Here is a 23,288-nt window from a genome sequence, read left to right on the forward strand (position 1 = left end):
GAGAGACTATGGACTATGAGAAACAAACTGAGGGCCTCAGAGGGGAGGGGGGTGGGGGAATGGGATAGACCGGTGATGGGTAGTAAGGAGGGCACGTATTGCATGGTGCACTGGGTGTTATACACAACTAATGAATCATCGAGCCTTACATCGGAAACCGGGGATGTACTGTATGGTGACTAACATAATATAATAAAAAATCATTAAAAAAAAAAAAAAGAAAACAAACAAAAAAAGAAAACAGTGACCCCCAGATCACTCCTCACCAGAGAACCAGTCCCTAAGCCTGAGACTCAAGGTCTATCTTCTAACCTACATTTCTAGTTAAAGCTTCCATTTCTCTGCTGCAGCTAAAACGGATCTGCTCATTTTTGCCCAAACAGGTCTTAGGTCTTTTGTCTCTAGGCCTCAGCTCTCACGCCAATCCCTTTTGTGTGGGACACCTCCTCCGACCACTCCTCTACCAAGTGAAATCCTACCCATTCTCGGAAACTCAGCTCAAGTGTTTCCTTCTGTAAGGCTAGAATGAACTCGTGGCCCGGTGTGTTATGGGTTCGCGCCTTAAATACATGGCACTTAGGACTAAGACTCGTTTGGTAAATCATTATATACTAGAATATGCCATTCCTTACATTTCTGTTTTATATTACAAATTTCTGTATGTTCAATCTCTTTTCCACAAGGCCTCCTATGTCTTTGGATCTCCCAGAGCACACATCCTGTACACTTGACTTCTTGTTTGACAGATCAACAGTAATGGATACTTAATAGCTGTTTGACCTCCAGCCTCGGTTTCCTCATTTGTGTAATGGGGGATAGCACCTGCCTCAATGAGTTGTTCTACGGACTAGAGAAGACAGCGCATATAAAGTAGTTAGCACAGTGCTAACTAAATATTGTAGTGGTCACGGACTTGTACAGATGCGCGTTCACATAGAGTGAGAGGGAGGGAAACGGGGCAACCTTTGTTTTCCAAACACCTCCTTTCACCTTCCTGACAATGGCCTTTCTCCCCTTTGTATCCTCAGACCCCTACCACACTCCTTAGCTTGTATTTCTCGTTTAAAAAAAAAAAAAGGTTAGTGGGAAGAAAAGCAGGCCTTTTCTGAGAAATTCTGGGGCAAATGGGTATCAGAGCTTCTGAATCTAATCTTTATTCCATGTGACAACCAAATGACTAAGGGGTTTCCTTTTCATCTGCATTTCAAAAGAAGATTCATAGCATATTTACTTTATAAGGATACTGATTTTGGCTGACCAAGAGCACTTTTTCCAAAATGCAACGTACTGTTGAATTAAGGCGCTGGATGGTTGGAAGAACAGGGACTTTGGAGTTAAGACATATCTCAGTTTGAATCCCCGTTCTGCGACTTACTGTCACCTTAGGCTGGTTGATCGTTAACCTCGTTGTCCTCAGTTTCTGTTAACCTTTTCATTGCTCAGGAAAGCGAAAGCTAGCTGCTTAGGGTTTGTATATTAAGCCTGGTACATATCAGATGCTCAGAAAACGTGAGACTGCCCCACGCCTGCTTTAGCAGTAAAGGGCCCAGCGATCTCGTCCAGTCGCATGCCGGTAAATAGCATCCGTTTGCCGATGTCTCCCAAATTTTTGTCTTTAGCCTAGATCTCTCTCTCCCCTGGACCCCACACTGGCATGCGCTACTCAACGTTTCAAGAAGGCGCATGCCTAAACAGATACCTCAAACTCGACAGGCACTGCTGACTGAACCTCTCTCACTAAAGCTGCTCCCCCCTGGCCTGCCCCGTTTCTGCAGATGGCAACTTAGCCTTCGTTCCCTTAGGACTGAATCCCTGCATCCTTGCCTCGGTTCTTGACCCGCCCCTCTTCCGACCAAACCCAATCAGTCAACAAATCCTGTCTGTTCTATCTTGAGAATAAACCCAGAATCTGACCACCTCTTCCCCTGGTCCAAGCCAACACCATCTCTGGCCTGTGTTATTATAGTCTGCTGGCTGACTAACCTCTTGCCTCTATTGTAACACAGCACCCACGGGGCTTCCATTATAACATAAGTCAGATCAGCTCATTGCTCTGCTCAAAACCCTCGGAAGGCCTGCAGTCTCACTGAGCAAAAGCCAAAATCCAACCAGAACCTACAGGATCTGTTTGCCCTTCCCAGCCCGAGCTTTCTCTGCCTCATCTCCAGAACTCTGCCCAAGTCAAATCTCTCCCTTCTGGGTAGTCCGGCAGGTCTGGCCCCAGAGCCTTCCCGTTAATAGGTTCCTCGCCTGAAATGCTCTTTGCACAGATAAGCTCAAGTCGCTCAGGTCTTTACTGAAACGTCCCCTTATCAGTGCGGCCTTCCCTGACCTTCCTATCTAAAATTGCACATGCTTCCCCGCCCCCCCAACCGTCCTCACGCGCCACCAACACATACTTCCCGTTCTTCTCTGCTTTACTTTTCTTCTTCCCCCTTAGCACTTATGACTCTTTTACACACTGTGTATTTTATTTATTTATCAGTCTTTGGAAGTAGGGATTTTTGTCTATTTTTTCCCCTGCTGTACCCCAGTGCCTAGCACAAATCCTGGTACAAAAAAGGGTCTCAAAAATATTTGTTGAATGGGTGAGAGAATGAAAGAATGAATGAGGGAATACTCTATTCTCTAGGCAGTCAATAAAATATTTATTAAGCATCCATTATGTGGTCAGCATTGCATTAGGCAAAAAGGGAGGATGTGGCAGAATCGNAAGAGATGTTTTTTAACTCTTAAGGAGCTTTTTAGAGAGAGAGAAAAGAGGTATCAAACACTGCTGTTCTGTAAGTGCTAACTGCATGGACTAGTCAACGCTGTAGAAGACAGAAAGGCGAGAGATCAATATTGACCAGAGCAGTCAGGACGAATAACGTTAAGGAAAGAGCACTCCGCCGGACGAGGGTAATGTAATTAAGACACAGAGGTAGGAAAGGGCCTGGAAGAGTCACTTCACGAGGGGTAACTACCAGAGGGGCAATATGGCGTAACAGAGCAGACAGGCAGGTCTGGAAAACCGGGCAGAGTCTGAAACTGACACACGAGGAAAAAAAATAAACAGGACTGACTGGATGTGGGGGATGACAGAAAAGGACACATTAAAGATGAGTGAGCCACTGTGATGGTCTTCAAGATTTTTGCTGGAATGGCCCTAAAATATGAACAACTCTACATCCCCTGTCATATTTTTAAGTTGCCATCTGTCACTTATAAGCTTAAACAAGAGCAAATGATGTGTTTTTTATAAGTCCGTTGAAGCTGTGTTGTTAGTACACATGGAAAATGTCTGCCAATGGCAGGCTAATCAGCTCGATCAGACTTCCTTTCTGTCAAAAGAGGTCTAAGCTCATTTTTAAGTTCCAGTGAACATGTTAACATGACCCCCTCGAACAACCACCTTATTTCTGAATTCTAGTTTTAAGATGGATAGTTATGGTCGCCATGAATTTGTCACCGAGATAAAACAAGGGCTGCTCAGCTTCCACAATGTTCTATGTTAATTATACTTAAGAATAAGGGGCTGCTCCTCTTTGCTTTACTTTTGTGGCATCCTGTGACGTTTTTATACCGTGGGGCAACCCACGGTGCCTTTTTTCCCTTGTCTAAGGGCTAAAGGTGACTTTAAGGGAGTTGGGAAAGGACAACCTTTGGAGCAGACAGTCTCAAGCATATCTGTTTTAGACAAGAGTATATATGGAAGCTGAAATCTGGAAACTGATTCCTTATCCATGCCCGTGAAGCCTCTGTGTATCCCCAGAGCACACGTACCCCAACATGAAGATTTCTGACCTTGAGGTTTCCCTCGGAGGTTAAGAAGAAGGCAGTGCCACTGACAGAGACACAAAGACTGGAGGGGGTAGCTGGCTCTGGTGGTGCTGCTGCTGGTGAGAGCAGGAGCCAGGAATAAAGAGAAGCTCTCCCAGGGACAGGCCATGAAAGAAGGGCGGGCCCAGGGCTGAGTCTTGGAAAATGCTTGTGATTCACAGGACTGCAAGCAAAAGAAACGGAGATAACACAGGAAAATAAGGAGGTAAGTCAGGATAGTGGACATGTGAGAAAGGAAGAGTGTTTCAGTAGGAAAGGAATTTAATCGCATCAGGCCTTACAGAGCCCAAGGAGGGTGAGGAAGAGGACAAGGTCACTTCAGTCACAGTGATGTCATTAGGAATTCTGCAATGGCAGCAGCATGATGGATGTGGGGACCAGGAGAAGGTGGCCAGCTAAGAAGGCAGTGAGTGGATAAAGAGGAAATGCAGACTGGATATGAAGACTATCTGACAGGAAGTTTGGCAGTAAACAATTGGCCAGAGCATGGCCGCTGAGTGAAGTCAACCATTTCTCAAACAGAGACGTCTGTCCACATGTGTTTTATGGAAGAAAGCTTCACTTAGAAGGGAGGAAAGAACCCTGGTTCTTCCCCTGAGGCTGGAGGGCCAGGTGAGGAGGCTGGCATAGAAACACGGAAGGCGGAGGCGAAAGTTCATGAATAGAACCTTAATCTCCTCAGTGAAAGGGGTGATGGGGGCCATTCTTGGGAAGAAGGGCAGTGCAGGTGAAGCACAATGTGATGGGGGGGGGTTGGAGGGGAAACAACCCCCGGGGCATCGATCACCCGAGGCCAGCCTCTCTCTTTGGGAAGGTTACTGAAAACAGCAGTGGGCAATTCCCTGGCGGCGAAGTTTTCATTCTCCAGAAGCTGTCAATTCTATAGGAACACGGCAGAGAGCTCTGACTTCTGATTGAAAACATCACTGCCAGTTCACGCCTATCATTGTCTGAATACGAGCTGCTCCAACTGGGGCGCTGATGGAGGCTGCGAGACAAATGTGGCCCATCCGCTCTACGAGAAGTTTTGCAGAAGCGATTCCACGCAATTTAACTGGTGAGTAACTTCATCATATGAGCACACACAAATCACACACAATAAAATGTACAGTTGCCTTGTATCCTAAAGACACAATATGCGACTTCAATGGCATCTCTGTGAACAGCCGCCGTCTGCTAAGGACCCCTGAACCCGAAAGCACACATTACTGCGTCTTCCACCATGGTCTGCAGGGAACAGTCCGTGAGAAAACTTAAGAAGCTCCACTTGAAATCTATGCTTTTACATCCTTTTCTCCAGATTCAGAGGAAGATGTCCCTCCCTCCTCTTTAAACATCTCCTCCCCTTGGGTACCCCGATCCTCGGAGTTATACCCCTCTCCGGTCTTTCTCGCTAGCTTTCTTATTCTTCCCTTCTTCCTTTATTACTGTCACTGACACCAGTTCATACCAATGAACCTTTACTGAATTCTTACTATGCGCCACGCACTGAGTTAAGCACTTTACACACATTATCCCCCTTAATCCTCATAACTGTCTGAAGTAAGAAATAATATTGTCTTCAGTGTCTGAATAAGCAAACACATCAAAGCAGTTAGCTAACCGGTCTGTGCTCATCAGCGAGTAATTGATGCAGCTGGATGCTAACCTCTAGCTTTACCTCTAGGTCCAGGACTTAAGCCCCTAGCACATGACCTCCTCTACCTTCAAACTGCACAGGCTCTCGGTTTTCCCCTTCTAGCCCCCCCACCCCCCGCCTCTGTCCCTTTGCTGCTGCTTCAAGCTACTCTTCAATTCCACTTAGTCCTTTTGTTGTCAATCTCCTAGAATCCTGGTTTAACTCATTGTCTCTGTTTCCTGCCTACCAGTTTCTTTCTCAACCTTCAGCACTGCTCCTAGGGACTATTTACTGACAAGATTACGGCAACTCTTTCGAATTCCCAGTTAGAGATGGCTGAAAAAATCCCTCAGTTTCATCCTTATCTCACCTGGATGCTGTAATTTTTCTAAACTATGGAAGGTTACCATAGATAATGTGTATTTTGCTTTGGGCAATACTGAAAGGCCATACTGGAAGAATTTATCAAATTTCAGTTAAATTTGAAGAGATTTAGGAATCTCTTTAAGAGGGGCGCCTGGGTGGCACAGCGGTTAAGCGTCTGCCTTCGGCTCAGGGCGTGATCCTGGCGTTGTGGGATCGAGCCCCACGTCAGGCTCCTCCACTATGAGCCTGCTTCTTCCTCTCCCACTCCCCCTGCTTGTGTTCCCTCTCTCGCTGGCTGTCTCTATCCTGTCGGATAAATAAATAAAATCTTTTTTAAAAAAAGAATCTCTTTAAGAATCACAGACCAGAATATAGGACTGCTTTTGAATCCAGCTTATTCATAGTTTATTTTTTATTTTTGTTTGTAGTTAATTTTTATCAAATACTTTCACACGATAGTTTTATCATAATTACTTTGATTTTGGAGATCTGCCACTCAATTCTTTTTCCACCAAAGCGGAAATTCCTTGTGCTAAACAACTATGCAGAGAGAAGGAAGACATAGAAATAGGAAGGACATTGCTTGACGCTGTCTATTTAATTGATCAGTGACTGTTTAGGCACCTCTGCTGAGTTACTGATCACTCTGTAGCTGGAAGAGTGCTGGTGGATTACGGACATTTAGGTGAGGATGAAGCTCTCACCTTTGGAATTTGTTCAGAACTCGTCCTTTGTGTCTCTTCACCAGATTAAGCTTGTTGACAGTAAGGGCAGGTTGCCAGCACACCTTCCACCCTCTGACAATCTTGTATAGCTCGGGCTGAGTCATATGCTGAATGGTTATTCATGGGATATACGGATTCTTAGAATCTGAAGAAATCTTAGAAATCACTGACTCCAAAACCTTCACTAAATAAGAAACGGAGGCCCAAAGGGGAAAGCTGGCACGCTCAAGGTTAACCGAGAACAGCTCAAATTAGAATCCACATCACTTGATTTCCATTCTGATATCCTTGCCACATGCCTTGGCACCTGCCCGTGACCTGCAAGGGAATCACTAATAACTAGCTGTGTGCTTTTAAAGCTACAATCTATGTTCAAGCATTGTTTGCAGACACATGCACACTCATCTAAAAACAATTAAAAACTACATTTCCTTCTCAATGATTATTTATTTGAGAGAGAGAGAGACAGAGAGAGACCGAGAGAAACAGAGAGCAAGTAGGGGGAAGGGGAGAGGGAAAGGAAGACAAGTAGATTCTCCACTGAGCAGGGAGTCCAAAGTGGGGCTCGATCCCAGGACCCTGAGACCACAACCTGAGCTGAAATCAAGAGCTGGATGCTCAACTGACTGAGCCACCCAGTTGCCCCCAAAACTACATTTTAATGTTAGATCTAGGGGCTCTCCTGTACTGGCTTTGTTAATCTAACTTCTGGGGACTCCCCATCCTTATCCGCATGCAGTGCAGTAAGAATATAGCAGTTCCTTGAGTATCTCAAACATTTTGACAACTCTGATACAGGATTCAAGAAAACTGGGGCAAGTGATCAAAATGTCCTGGGGATAATAGAGGGGACATTTCAAAGGTAAACTAGTGGATGGCTGTTACTTGTGATAAAGAAAAAGGGTTTGCTATGAAGGTTAAGAAATATTTGTTTTTTAGTCACTTAACCCAACCAAGCCACCTACGCCAGAACTGTCCCAAAGTCCTACCAAAAGCAATTCTTCAATGGTCCCATTTAAGTCAAGTGCTCTTAGTAATAAGTCAGGCCATCTTAAGCTTAGTGCTGCTGGCTCATAGACACATGTGGGCTAACTGGTAAAACCTGCCACAGAAGCTGCAAAGTTATGATACAACACAAGACTGACTTTGATGTCACCAATGCTGTTGTGTGTCATGCCACAGGGAGTTAGACATGCCAAGTTTCTAACCAGCTTCTTAGTCCCGGAGTTAGCCATCCATCATGGCGAGCCCTCCTGAGCGTTTCAAGTCCGACTAGAGGGCAACAGGGACCAAGCACATAATCCACAGGTCTGAACATCTGGTTATAGTATTTTTCTATACTACTAGTTTGTTCGAATGGTCATGTAGTTATTTTGTTACTTTCGAGAACTGTTTTTTCTTAAAACTTCTTCTACAAAAATTTACAGACTGAAAGACTGTTAAAACTCAAGAGGCTGTTGACTGGCATTTCTCCCTTTTAGTGGAACAGGGGCAACAGCTGTTCACGACTGACTTTGAGGCGCTTCAAGACACCAAAATACCTTAACTAGCAAAGATGAAATGACACCCCTGTCGCCTGTATTCAGTGCATTTTTATCACATTTTCTCTGTAAATTAATGAACCACATGGTGGCAACTTCCCGCCAGATTATCTGATCAACTCGCATATCCCTGGACTCAGGAATCGAGAGTCATCTAGTTCAGACATTCAGCTCTGCAGCTGGGGCAAATAGATGCTTTGTATCTTAATGTCTTCATCTGTTAAATAGGGAAGTGCCAGCCATACCCGCAGGCTGTTGCACAGATTAAAAGAGAAAATATCTGTGAAAGTGTCATACGTGGACATCCTTGAGGTTATTTTAAAAATAATTTACACATGAGCAAATATTTTTATATAAGCGTATCTATACCTGACTTAAACTTTGAGTCTTCTTTTAACTGGTTTGGCAGACTGCCCACCTCATTAAGATTAAACTAAATTAAACCTATAGCAAGTTTCAAAAATAAAGGTCTGTGAATTGCACCTCATACTCCCAGGAAGAAGCCCACTGGCCACGGAGCTAATAAAGCTTCAGTTTCAAGGCCCTTCCTTTGCAGAGGCCCCTTTTAAGTCCCTAGGGGCTGGGGCGGTGGTGGAGGTGGGAGCTAACAACCTGTTCACATGGTCATATGTATTTGGGAAACTTGTAAGTTATTTTTGTATCCTTTTTCTTAAAAAAGGTCCCCAAGATTATATAAGCTTCAGGTCCCAAATCCAAGATTTGGATCTTGGATTAAAAAAAAAAAAAAAATCAACCACCACAACAAAACTAGGCATAGGTCAGAAAATTCTTCTACTCCCAGAATCCGGTGGGTACAGGGCTTCATCCGAGGTCTTCCAAATGACAGGCATATTCCCCAGATAAGTTCTGGTGAGGGGTTTGGGGTTGGAGTTGGGGTGGGGCATTTGGCAGCAGTGGGATCCTGATTGTCAGTGACTGCACAGGCCTGAGGAGGGGTGAGGCTGAGAAGGCTCTGACAGGATTGTGACTGGTAGGCAGGGAGAGCCAGCTGGGACGTGGGATGCAAGGGTGGTATGTGGGAAGCAAATTTTGAAGAGGAAGAGGGGCACTAAGACTGTCAGTGTGGACTTCAAGATACTCTGTCACCCCTAGGTGAATGTCTGGAGTAAGGGAGTGCCTACAACCCCTCTTCCTTGTTCATTAACAGTCTGACATATGGTGGCTAAAATGTGGTGTACATCGGAGGCTACAGCAGGCAAGGGAATGCAGCCAGAGTAAGGGTGGGCAGGGGAGGGAAGGAAAGGGAAGGGGGGCCCTGGGGTGTGGGGGGGTGAAGTGCCCTGTATTTCACATGCTGAGGCAGTGTATTTCAGACAGCAGGGCATCTGCTTAAGTCCAGGAGAGGAGAGGATTGTAGAAATCATCCAGCATAGATGTTTATCACCTGGGAAAACAGGCCCTTTACAGGCACAGTGAGAAGTAGTGGGCTGGCCGGACCCCCACAGTGCACCCCCCTTCCCTGCTCTCTGATGGGTCTGCCCCTCCTCTTGCCTCTTCTTTTCCTTTCCTGCCCTTTCTGTTACTGTTTTCTCCTCTTCCTTCCCTTGTACAGACCTGAAGTATCTTATCCCCCATTAAAAAAAATTTTTTTTTGTTTATTTGAGATGGACAGAGTGAGGGAGTGAGAGAGTGAACACGAGCAGGGAGGAGGGGCAGAAGGAGAGGGAGACAAGCAGACTCCCCGCTGAGCAGGGGCTCAATCCCAGGACCCTGCGATCATGACCTGAGCCGAAGGCAGATGCTTAACCCACGGAGCCACCCAGGCGCCCCTTAGCCCCCATTTTTAATGCTTTCTGGATTTTACACGTTATGGGTTCTCTCTCAAAAATGTCTAACTAGTGTGTAGTAAGCTGGGTTTTTCCCCCCTTTTAATGTATGGTCCTGGTCTTCAGTGGAGAAATGGCCCTTTGCTCCTGTTGTGACTTGATCTGGCCTAGGGCTGCCCAAGGGTTGCCCTGTCCCACTGCCAAGCGGCTAATTAGCTGCTCTTTCTCCAACCCTCCCAAATACTTGTCATGAGAATTTCTCTCTTGTGTTTCGAGTTGCCAAATCTAGTCTTTGTAAATACAAACAAGGTAGGTGAGACTTTTTCTCAGCAACCATTTCAGCAAATGAAACAATAAACGCTTTCTTACAGCCAACGTTCTAACCGGAGGAAAGATAACAGCATTACACCCTGTAATTGTCCTCATGGATCTGAACAGGTGTAATTGTTGGGTTCTCGTGCTACCTGAGGTCATACACAGTCCCTCTTTAGTCTTTCTTTAGGTGTAGAATTCAGTGAATTTTAGTCTATTTACATCGCTGTGAAAGCATCCCCAGTATCTCATGCCAGAACATTTCAATTACCCGGACAAGAAACCCCACCCCTCCTAGCAGTCACTCCCAATTCAATCTTTCTCTCATCCCCTGGCAACCACCAATCTACCTTCTGTCTTTAAGAATTTGCTTATTCTGGGGGCTCCTGGGTGGCGCAGTTGTTAAGCGTCTGCCTTTGGCTCAGGGCGTGATCCCAGCGTTCTGGGATCGAGCCCCACGTCAGGCTCTTCCACTGGGAGCTTGCTTCTTCCTCTCCCACTCCCCCTGCTTGTGTTCCCTCTCTCGCTGGCTTTCTCTCTATGTCAAATAAATAAATAAAATCTTTAAAAAAAAAGTTAAAAAAAGAATTTGCTTATTCTGGGGACGCCTGGGTGGCTCAGTTGTGAAGCGGCTGCCTTCGGCTCAGGTCATGATCCCAGGGTCCTGGGATCGAGTCCCTCATCCGGCTCCTTGCTCAGTGGGGAGTCTGCTTCTCCTTCTGCCTGCTGCTCCCCCTGCTTGTGTTCTCTCTCTCAGTGTGACAAATAAATGAAATCTTAAAAAAAAAAAAGAATTTGCTTATTCTGGGCATTTCACATAAATGGAATCATACCAAATGTGGCCATTCCTTAGTATGATATTATATTAACATCACGAAAACATTAGTGGAATATTTTCAAGGTTCATCCACGCCGTAGCATATGGCAGCACTTCATCCCTTTAGCTGTAGAATATTCCACGGCACGAATATAACATTTTGTTTATTCATTCATCCGTTGGAGGACAAATAGTTGTCTCCACTCTTTGGCCTTTATAATAATGCTATGAACATTTGTGTACACGTTTTTGTGTGAACGTATGCTTTCAGTTCTCTTGAGTATATAACTAGGGGTGGCATCGCTAGGTCATGCTGTAACTGTTTAACCTGGAGAAGCTGCTAAACCATTTTCCATGGTGGCTGCACTGTTTTCCATTCCCATCAGCAATGCACGAGGGTTCCAATTTCTCCACAGCCTCACCAACATTTGCTTATTCTATTTTTAAAAAAGATTTTATTTATTTATTTGAGAGACAGTGGGAAAGCATGGAGTGAGCATGAGAGAGAGAGGTAGACTCTGGGCTGAGCAGGGAGCCCAACGTGGTACTCGATCCCAGGATGCTGAGATCATGACCTGAGCCGAAGGCAGATGCTTAACCGACTGAGCCACGTAGGCGCCCCCCCCCCATTTTTTTTTAATGATAGTCATACCAGTGGGTGTGAGGTGGTATGTCACTGTGATTTTGATTTGCATTTCCTTAATGACTAATGAGTTGAGCATTTTTCTGTGTGCTTACTGGCCATCTGTATGTCTTGCTTAGACAAACATCTATTCATCACCTTTGCATATTTTTTGAGTTATTTAACTTTTTATTATTGAGTTATAAGAGTTCTTGATACATTCTGGATATTAGATTCTTATCAGATACATGGTTTACAAATATTTTTGTATTCTGTGGGCTATCTTTTCATTTTCTTGGTAGTGTCCTTTGATGTGCAAAAGTTGGAAATGATCTTCTTTCTATATCAGCATCTCTATATTACTTGAAGATTTGGGAAGAATTCAGAAAAACATTTTAAATTATATACTTTACATTTTATTTTTTTAAAGTACACTCCACACCCAGCATGGAGCCTAACGCAGGGGTTAAACTTACAACCCTGAGATTAAGACCTGAGCTGAGATCAAGAGTCAGATGCTTAACCCACTAAGCCACTCAGATGCCCCTAAAAATGATATATTTTAGAATAAAAAAATACTTTATAAAACAGGAGGGTAAGGCTTGAAAAAATTGGGAGCTTTTGGTGGTATGATGACCTGGGTCCCCATAATTATGTTAGGTTCTTAGTATAAATAATATAAATGCATGCCATCTAGTTCCTTCTTTTGCTTCTGTTTACTACTCTTACATTTTTCATTTTTAAAAAATTGTTATTTTTAAATACTCTCTACACCCAACACGGGGCTTGAACTCACAACCCCAAGATCAGGAAGAACTGGATGCTCTATTGACTGAGGCTGCCTGGCGCCCCTCTTTACTACTCTTTCAGAAGAACCAATGAAGATTTAAAAAGTAGAGTCAGATTATCCTTTGGCTAGAGAATGAGGATTTCTAGAAGCGCTTACGGTTCAACGTTTTTTGTCAGGGCCCCAGTATATTTGTACTCGAACTATAATCAATCTTTCCCCCTTTTGTCGGAGGCATATGCCATAGGAGACTTACAGGGCACCACTCCAGTTGGCTTGCTTATTGGCTTACAAACAGAAGTTTTGTATTTATGGACAGTGATCCAGAGTGGTGTCCAAGTCCATCTGAGTTTAGAATTGCTATCACAGCAGAAATTGGAAACTTCACGAGCTAGAAGGTATTTACCAGGTCTATGTGGATGCCACTTTTCATTACAGCATACACAAATATATCAAAACTTTAACCTCCTGGGATCTCATATCCTCCTCAGATCTACATATGACATGTGCACATGAATCCTTTATTTTTCTTTTATAGTGAACTGCCTGCAAAATCACTCTCACCATTTATAATTTTATGTAGCAGAATGACCATGTAGGCTTTTCTTCTGAAAATGCCATAGCAACATGAATACTTGGTACTGAAAAGCATCTTTAATTGACAAAAGCTTTTTATTTTTGATTTAAACTTAGCTTATGCTTAGAGTGGGGCATTTAAATAGTCAACTTGATGACTTCATGTGAGCCAAGAACAGAACCTGGGTCTGATCATTTTTGGCCTGATCTTCCACCTACTTTCTGACCAATGTCCTTACAGTTAGAAAGCAATGACATTTCTACCAGAAGCCTCTGTTACTAACAACTTTGGTACATATGGTGCTTAGATAGAACACTTCATTCAAGGTGTCCGGGATTTAATGAATTTGACTTTATCTTCAAAGCCAGTGCTTGAATAGAGAGGAACTTGGATTTTAAAAAACCAGTCCATTTTAAGCCCAAAGGCAATTCTTATCCAGAAATTACTTATCCTTATTTTTAGTGTCTTACTCGCTACCTCCCCTTCTCATTTTGAGAACAGGGAAAAATAAAGATGCATACAACATCTTTTGGGCTGCATGAATCATGGATAGGCTTTGAAGGTCTCTAGGGAACTACTGCTGCTTCACCACGCGAACTCCAGGTGGGTCCTAAATCTCCTGGCCCTGGACTTCAGCAATTGCTGAAAAAATGTCAACACACAGACACACACACCCCTACCTTTAAAACTCTATGCTTGAGAAGGGCAGTTTGCTTAGAACAGCTTTCCCTGGCAGCCGCAACTAGGGCACCCCATTTTTGTTAAAGCTACAAGTCACAGTTTATTAACTGTATTCAGAAATGTGAGTCAATCGATGAGATTGAGAGATTGAGAGTCAATCGAAGAGAAGGCTGGAGTGCTCGAGGTGGCTGACACAGGCCAGAAAGGGAAAGATGGAACCAGGAGTCCAACCACCTTATGAAAAAAAATTCCTCCATATTTAACCTTCTCATCAAAAGTGTGAAACAGATGGTGGACGTAAGGATAGGAGCTAGACAGCAGAGATGACAATGACATCATTGTTACAATAATATTAACAGTAGGATTCAGTAAGAATAATAATATTTGAAGAACAACAAATGATGTTAGCAAATGGCATTTCTCACGAGTTCCTAGGACGCAAGCCAGAAGATCCTAGGAGGTGCTCATGCTGCTGGTCCCAAGAGCACACTTGGAAAGGGAGGAGATGAGTATTTATTGAGCGAAGGAGGGGAACAATTATTTAAAACTTCTTTGGGTCACACGTGGGTGGCTCAGTCGGTCAAGCTACTGCCTTTGGCTCAGGTCAAGATCCCAGGGTCCTAGAACTGAACCCCACATCGGGCTCCACACTTGGTGTGGAGCCTGCTTCTCCCTCTCCCCTGCTTGTGCTTGCTCCCTCTCTCTGTCAAATAAATAAATAAAAATCGTAAACAAAACAAAACAAAACTACTTTGGGTCAGACTTGGTCAAATGTTTACACATTTTATCTCATTCAGACCTCACAGGCTCCTACTGAGCTTCCCAGTTTGCGCCCCCAACTTTTCCAGAGCAGAGGAGAACGAACGAGTCCGCGCCAAGGGTATGCCTGAGCAGTTCTCTAGAAGTAAGGCATTTCTTTTCTTTTTTTTTAAGATTTCATTTATTTATTTGACAGAGATAGAGACAGCCAGCCAGAGAGGGAACACGAGCAGGGGGAGTGGGAGAGGAAGAAGCAGGCTCCCAGCGGAGGAGCCTGATGCGGGGCTCGATCCCAGAAAGCCGGGATCACGCCCTGAGCCGAAGGCAAACGCTTAATGACTGAGCCACCCAGGCGCCCTAGAAGTAAGGCATTTCTTTGACAACTACATTATTTTTAAAAATTCATGTAAATTTCGCACTGTTTCCAAATATTGCTGCTTGTTATGAATTAATCCAATTTAAATAACTATTAGATCAACTGCTTAACGCTTAACCTCAGTCCTTTAGTAAAACTGCCCTTTGGGAACATGAGGGAATGGATGGCTGAAGTTTAATTATTAGTCTATGGTGATGCAACTAGTACATATTTAATCCGAACACAATTTGTACCTGGGCCAGTAGGTGTCTGAAAACAACACACATCCTTTCTTACTCCGCCATTTCACCCCCACCTACCTGACGGGTCTGTCCGGTTTTTCTCTACTACTCCTTTATGGATCTTCTATTGTTCTGACCGAACTGGACCACTTGCTCTTCCTCAGATCCTTCTCACTTTTCTTGATCTCCACATATACGTTCATTATTCTTTGTAGCTGAAAAGATTCCTCTCTCATCTCTACCTTACAAGAATCTTCTATAACCTTTAAGGTCCAGCTGAAATACCATTTCCTTTTTGAAGACCAATCCCATGTTTGAAAGGCTGCTGCACTGAACACCTCCAGGGAGTCCTGATGGCTGCCCAGACAGATTTAATGTCAGTGGGTATATAATTATTTTCGTTGAATTAGCTTGTACATATAATCTCATGGGCCCAAATTTCCACATGCCTCTGTAAATAAATGATTCTATTTGACATTAAAGTTATACTGGCATTCAAAACATGAAGTTTTGGGCCACCTGGGTGGCTCAGTCGGTTAGGCACCTGCCTTCAGCTCAGGTCATGATCCTGGGGTCTTGGGATACAGCCCTGCTTCGGGCTCTCTGCTCAGCGGGGAGTCTGCTTCTCCCTTTCCCTCTGCCCCTCCTGCCTGCTCGTGCCCTCCCTCTCTCTCCCAGTCTCTCTTTCTCAAAAGAATAAATAAAAAATCTTTAAAAAACAAAAAAACCCCCAGAAAACCAAACCAAACCAAAACATGAAGTTTTGTGCAATGTAAGATATTGGGGTGCAGATAAAAAGGAGATGAAAAAGCGTATTTAAAGGAAATTGCCAGGGGTGCCTGGGTGGCTCAGCCGGTTAAGCGTCGGACTCTTGATTTCAGCACAGGTCTTGATCTCAGGATTGTGAGATGGAGTCCCGTATCAGACGCTGCACTGGGTGTGGAGCCTGCTTGGGATTCTCTCTCTTCCTCTGCCCCACTCCCCTCCCCTCTCTAAAACAAAAACAAAAACAAAAAACAAACAACTTCAAACAGAAAGATTATGATAACAACTGTGGCTATGAATTAGAATAAAGTCTCAAAATGTAGAATCTACCTAGACTTCTAGAATTGGAAGAAGGCTTGAAAGTGATCTAAGACAACCCCCTTATTTTCTAGTAGTAGAATTTCTGCACCCTGTTTTGTATTATGGTCAGAAGCTGCATTTGTTTAGTTAATGCTGTTTAATTTCCATCTAGCTTGGCTTTGGTCTCTTTATATCGTAATTTCAGTGCTACCTGAAAAAAGCTTTTTGCACTGGATAACAGATTTAGTTCTGAAGGGCCAGACCTAACTTTGGTCCAAAGGGAACTGAACTGCAGGACCTACTTTGATTTTAAAGGTTGTTAACCTTCGTGATGCTAACCTGAACCTCTGAGGAATGAATACTTACCACCCAAGTGCAATTCATTCATTCATTCATTCTTTCTCTCCCCTTCCTTCCAAGATTGATTGATTGATTGATTGATGATTTATTTATTTATTTATCTATTTATTTATTTATTTATTTATTTAAGACAGAGAGAGGAGGGGCAGAAGGAGAGAGAGACAATCCTGAAGCAGACTCCCTGGTGAACGGGGAGCGCAACATGGGGCTCAATCTCACGCCCCAGAGATCATGACCTGAGATGAAATCAAGAATCACCTGACAGAGCCACCCAGGCACCACCCAAGTGCAATTTCTGATTGGTCTAACAGCCAAGCCACAGTCACGGCCAACACCAGAGAACACTCATCCTAAGCAGGTGGCCCTCTAGTCCATTTGGCCAGCTCTAGCTTTGGACGCTGAGAGGTATTTCATAGGCTGATTGCATCTTGCTTTACCCACATAAGTGAAGAGAAGAGAACACCAAGGGCATTTATCTTTTCCACCCCCACACAGTCTTCGCAATCCCAGTGTGATGAAGAGCAGGGACTAGAGTTGGGTAGAAACAGGCTTGACCTTAGACAAGTTATTTAACCTCTGAAGCCCCCAGTTTCCTATCTGCACGAGGGTGAGGATAACAGTACTTCAATGATCTCATCAGTAACTTGGCAGGTGTGGGTGGGGTATTGTTGAGCACCTCAGACAATGTGTGCGCATATACCAAATCGTTCACGAACGTCAGCAATTGTTACTATTGACCAGGTGTGGCGAATGTTAACATACTCCGTCAACAAGAATTGGGCTCTCTTCTCTCTGTTAAACTTTTCCATGGCATTTCATGCCCTCCCTGACTCAATTATGATACCAACACTGACTCTTAAAACCATATCTGTAGTCCAACTTCTCTCCTGAGCTCAAGCTTGGGTTTCACAACTCTTAAGACACCTGGAGGTGCCCTGGGAACCTAGAGCAAATCCAAAATCTGACACTCCTCTTGACCTCTCTGGTTTGTGAGATATCATTATCTTTCCAGCTACCCAGGCAGAAGGACTGAGTTGTTGTTGTTTCTAAACTGCTTCTTTATCCTCCATTTAATCAGTTGCCAAGTCATTCACTCACATGCTCACTTAAGTCAACAAATACTTCTTGGGCCTTTTCCAGAAGCCAGGTATGGTGTTCAATTCTGGGAATACTGTGGTGGACAAAACTGACATGGTTTCTGCTCTCATCCACAAATATGCAATTACCAATTGGAATATACATGTGAGAGGAAATTTCAGTCGGTATGAGAAAGTGCAACAGGGGACATCATATAAAATGAGAGTCGGGAAAGAACTCTCAGATCAGAGGAAGTGACAATCTGAACTGAGACCCGAAAGATGAAAGGAGTCTGTCAGGTGAATAATGAATGAAGAACATTCTAGGCAGCTGCATCAGCAGGTACAAAGGCTTGGAGGTAGGAATGCGCTTAATGCCTTTCTCCAAGGAACTGAAAGAAGACCGTGTGGCTAAAAAGTCGTGAACTTGCTTGAGATGAGGTGGAAGATCAGGCGAGGGCTTACTGACCATGTACGGAAGCCTTTGAAGGGTTCTGAGCAGGAGAGGCACGGGATCGGACCGCTTTGCTTTGGGCAGGGCAAGAGCAGAATTAGAGACCAGTTGGGAGGCTACTCGTGTGTTTCTGATGACAAATGCCCAGCGGCTGTGGTGATAGGAGAAAAGGGGACATACTGGAGACACAATTGGGAGGTGGTATTGATAGGGCTTGGGGACTGGGATGTGGGGAGAGACCGAAAGGGAGGTGGCAAGGCTGATTCTTCGACTTCTGGCACAAGCAGCCGTGTAGATTCAAGTGTATGCAGAAGCTACCTTTCAAAAGATTCTGTGTTCCTAAAACACCTCACACAAAATCCCTATTTTCTCCTCTTGGTGCAGCCGCCTTGCCTCCAAGTCAATATAACCTTCTGGATCATTGTTCTTTCTCATTGGTTTCCCTACTTCTTGTCTGTGCCTACCTCAAATCACCCCATGCAGTGTTATCTTCCTAATACAGCTCGGGCCACGTTATTTCCCTTTTAGATACCTCCAAAGGTTACCTACCACCCACTTAATTAAGCAATAACCCCTTGCCTTGGCTCTCCAGGTCCTATGACCTACCTTTCCAGTCTTCTTTATTATTTTTTTTGAGGGGGGAGGGGCCGAGGGAGAGGAAGGGAGAATCCCAAGCAGGTTCCATGCCCAGTGCAGAGCCCAACGTGGGGCTCCGTCTCAGGACCCCGACATCAGGACCCCAGCTGAAATCAAGAGTCGGACGCTCAACCAACTGGGCCACCCAGGCGCCCCTCCAGTCTGATATCCACCACTTCTCTATTTAAGTCCTGTTTTAGTCCAAGTGGGCTACTTCCCGTTCCTTGACCAAGTCACCACACATTCCTACCTCAATGCCTTTGCTCATGCTATTTCCCCCTTCCCTTCAGTATTACCATCTCGGTCTGCTGGAACTTTATTCAGCTTTCAAAGTTCATTAAAGGTCCAATCTGTCAATCTCATAAAGCTTTGCAATTCTCTTAGGGCACTTAGATTTCTGCCTTTTATTGTGGTTATGTGAGTATTTATCTCCTGCCCATTACCTACCCCCTAACCGTAGGCAATTCTTTGTGGAGTGCCTGGCTCGATTACTCATACTGCACCAGTGCCCAAGTCCTTGCAGTGTCAAAAGTAGGGTTTAACTCACAGTAGGTACATTTTTTTGAATTTATTTCGAACAATTCATGTTATTGATGAGGGAGCAGAAGGCTAGCTGAGGACAAAGCAGAAGCTGACACCCCTAAGCTCTCCCATCCCCCCACTCCTGGGTGGGATAAGTGTGACATTCCTCCAGGAAACTTCCAACTAAATGTTAATGCTTTGCTAGAGGAAAAAAAAACCTTAGCTTGATAATAGCGAGGCCTCCAGTACCCTGTGGGTCTTCTTTAGCATATCAAAGTCCTTTTGGACACCTTGCATTTTCCATATCTCCCCCAACTCCCAAGAATATAACCCGCCATTCCTCACAACCCCAGCGCAGCAGCTCTTTCTAACCACAGGTCCTGTCCCTGTGCTTTCATAACATCACCTTTTTGCACAAAGATGTCTCAAGAATTCTTTCTTGGCTGTCGGCTCTGGACCTCACCAACATTCCAAAACTACACCATTAAGTATCTTAAGGAGTGACGAGACCCCAGGTGTTGAAGGGGAGGTTATCTTCCAGTAGTATTTGCCAGCACCATAGCAAAATTCACCTTCCACCGAATTTCCTGTGATCTTACAAAAGACAAACATATACACATCCCTTTAATGGAGTTTTCTGGCTGTTTGAGATAATCCAATGCAACAGTCCTCATAAGCTTATCCTTTCCTTGAAGTACTGAATATTAAAAATTACAGCCTCTAACTCAGGATTTTTCAAACTACTTGTAACCCACTAATAGGTCATGAAACTAATTTAGTGGGTCATAAGCAATACTAAAAAACAAAACAGAAACTAGCTACACACACAGCTTACATAAGGATAAGTAATTTCCCTGAAACTTTTGTTTCAAATACATATATACACATATTTGTGTGCCACGTCATGATTAAAACATACTTCTCGCCATGGGTCCCAGTCACAAAGGTTTGAAAGCTACTGCATTAATGATCTACTGCCTACCCCAAGATCAATACACAGAACCCAAGTAGGAAAAGTAAGATGTGAAGAAAATAGCAATGAGACTACCTAATTAAAAGTCATTCACACTTTAGGGGTGCCTGGGTGGCTCAGTCCTTTAAGCAAGTGTCTGACTCCTGATTTTTAGCTCAGATCAGGATCTCAGGGTTGTGAGATCAGGCCCAGCTCTGAGCAGAGCATGGAACCTACTTAAGATTCTCTCTCTCTCCCCCTCCCTCTGCCCCTTCTCTCCTCCCCACCCCAATAACTCACTAAAAAACAAAACCAAAAACTCTTAAAAAAAAAAAAAGGTATTCACACTTTAAAACCTGAATGTCTGATATACCTAACTCTTCCCTTGGGGTGTCTGCATTAAAGTGTCTTTAACCCAGATCAATCGTGAATTAGTAGAAAGTGGGTCAGAATCATTTTGGACTACAGGCCTTCTTGGTACATCTAACAAGGATTTCCTCCAGTATCCCAATTCCCCAAGACAGCGGGGGTTCTGGAACCAGGAACTCCATTGCTGAAAGGCTATGGGTCACTAGGTTACAGTACACAGAAATGGTAATACCTTTGTAAGGAAAACATTAACAACCAGAGTGCACGCTTTCTTCCATGCACGTGTCAAGCTTATCAGTTTATGTTTGCATGTATATATTTAATCCATACCTAGAAAACACAAACCTATATACCCATGCAGAAGAGCTAGGCCTGATAGGAGGTAACGTGAAACCCTAAGTCCATCTAAACACAAGAAATACTGAGTTACTGAAGGCAACAGCATATGGGAGATAGAAGGGGGGGGGGGATCTGGGAAATGGTAGAATGGCAAGGGGGTTCAGGCTGCAGCAGATGTATTATACCAAGTGTTTTATCACTTGATGACTGATGGTAATGGGAGGAGAGTAGAGGCGAAGGATATGGAGAAAACAATCTCCCCGTCAGTTGTATACCCGATGATAGCAGAGGAGTAGCTCACCAGGAGTGCACAGACACTATTCGATCATGTCAGCAGAAAAAGGACAAATTTCAAGTCCTAATTCCAGCCCTAGATCATTTAACAGGTTGCCCCTAATAATTTGTTGTTACTTGTGTTATGTTCTCAATTTATAGTTGAGAAATCAACACTGAGCTTCCAAACGAATGAATGTAAACACTCTTAATTGCCAATTACAACCCCAACAAATAACTGGGTGAGAAACAAGGCTCAAGGAGTAGAAGTTCAAAGCTGCCGTGGCGTGAAGAATCCTAGACTGGGGGTTTTGATAAATCTGGGTTAGATCTGAGAGATACTGAGGTGTCTTTCGCTTCAAAAATTTTATAATTCTACAAGAGAGGGAAAAGGTGACCTTTAGTTGGAAGAAAGGAAGATCAGCTTGGTTTTGTATGTAAAAGGCAAGTAACAATTAAGTTAGCTGCTAAGGTTATTTAAATATAAATTAATGCCTCTCACATTGTCTAGATCTAGTTAACACCCTTCGGTGACATTATATGTCAACGTTTCTACTGACTACTGGATACATTCCAAACTTCTTTCTGGCATTTAAGGCGTTCCACATCTGCCCAACTTTTATCCCAGACTTCTTATGACTCTGGTCTCTAATCTGCTCCTGTCCCAGTCCTGTTTGCTTAATTCTTCCCCACCCCTACTCTCCTAGCTAAAGGCCCATAAACTTCATAAAACCTTCCAACTACTCAAATATTTATGCACCAGATTTTGACCTTTGAATTCCTATAGGACTTTACAAGCTGTCCTATTAGATAGGCATTACTGTCCTCATTTCATAGATAAGCAAATTGAGGCCCAGCGGAGTTAAGTGACTTGCCCAGGGTCCCACAGTTTGCAAGCAGCAGCAGGGCTGGGTCTGACTTGCTTGCCTTCCAAGTCCACACTTTTTTCCCCCCCACATTGTGCCATGCTGCTTCCATGTATTAAAAATCCATGGAGGAAGGATGCAGTAAAGACGCCTATAAAGCAGTTGTAATACAGCTTGTTGTGCCATAACGTAGACACATCACATCCTTTGAACCATATAGGTAATAAACGCTTGGAGTAGCATAGTTTTTAAAGGGGGTTGTCAGTCCTGTTTCCCATGCCCAGTATTAAAATGATATCCCAGGGTAAATGACAAGTGAGTAAGGTTAAGAGGGGGAAAAAAGCAATACGGTATAAGAAGAAAATATTATTAACAGGACAGAAAAGAGAAGAAAGTGTAATATAAGCTGACAATGCAGAAAAAAACTTCGACTATGGAAATACAGAATACGGGGCTTAGGGGCCCACAAAGCTAATACCTAAGTTAGGGGGCCTATGCCTACCGACAAGAAGCGCGCATGTGTGAGAGTTGATATTAATAACAGACAGCAGTACACATGGACAGAGTAGAACTCAAGAGAGACAAATAAGGATAGGTCGTGGGGTCACAGGGTAGATTATGGCATGATGAGACGGTGGTGGCGCCAAATAGGGGCCAGAAGGGTACAGCAGGGGTCAAAGAGAAAGGTAAAGAGGTTCAGAGGGCACGGCGCCCCCAGACTCGAGGAAAGACTTGTCTTCCTCTCGATAGCTGGTTGGTATGATTTAAGATTCACATCCGCACCCCACAAAGCCTTTCTGGGTGGCTCCGGAAAGTGAGGGGGGGGGTCACGTCCCCATTCCCCGGGGACTCCGCGAGGGGGCGGAGCGAGGCAGGAGGGTCCTTACCCATAAAGATGGAGATGATGAGCCGCAGCGCCTGTTCCGACGCGCCCAGGGACGTCGCCAACTTGTTAAGGCTCAGCTCCTCGAACCCCCACCGCAGCACCCTCGCCAGCTCCGCCACCGTTCCCACATCCCCCTCAGCTGCGGACGCCATCTTTGCTCCGGGCGTCCCCCAGGGACCCCCCAGCTCCGCGCGCCCCGAATGTGGGCACAAGGCTGTAGCTTCACCCCCAATTCCGGCCCGGAGCCCGCCCACGGCGTGCGCATTGGCTGCGGGCCCGCCCAGCGGCTCCAGGCTCCCCCGGCTATTGGTCGGTCCGGGTAAGGGGCGGTGCCTAGCGCAGCAAGGTAGGCAGAGGGCGGGTCTGAACGTTTGTAAAGCAAAAGGTGACTCCCGCCGAGAATGAACGCGGGGCAGGCCGGGGGCGGGGCTTGGAATCGGGAACTGGAGTTGCGATTGGAAAAGTCTAAAGCCGGCGGC

The 23,288-nt window shown here is 44.6% G+C and overlaps 1 protein-coding gene across 1 annotated transcript in view; it reads right to left on the reverse strand.

Moving 5' to 3' along the window:
- The window catches only part of LPCAT3 (lysophosphatidylcholine acyltransferase 3), a 36,432-nt gene extending 13,355 nt beyond the window's left edge, over positions 1–23,077 (reverse strand). Inside the window, exon 1 of the mRNA XM_008683523.2 lies at positions 22,811–23,077. Coding sequence (XP_008681745.1) covers positions 22,811–22,961 — 151 coding nt within the window. The 5' untranslated portion in view covers positions 22,962–23,077. The remainder of the gene's footprint in view (positions 1–22,810) is intronic.
- Between the last annotated feature and the right edge of the window lie 211 nt (positions 23,078–23,288).

Source organism: Ursus maritimus, unplaced genomic scaffold (assembly GCF_017311325.1).
Source record: "Ursus maritimus isolate PB19 unplaced genomic scaffold, ASM1731132v1 scaffold_26, whole genome shotgun sequence".
Lineage (NCBI taxonomy): Eukaryota > Metazoa > Chordata > Mammalia > Carnivora > Ursidae > Ursus > Ursus maritimus.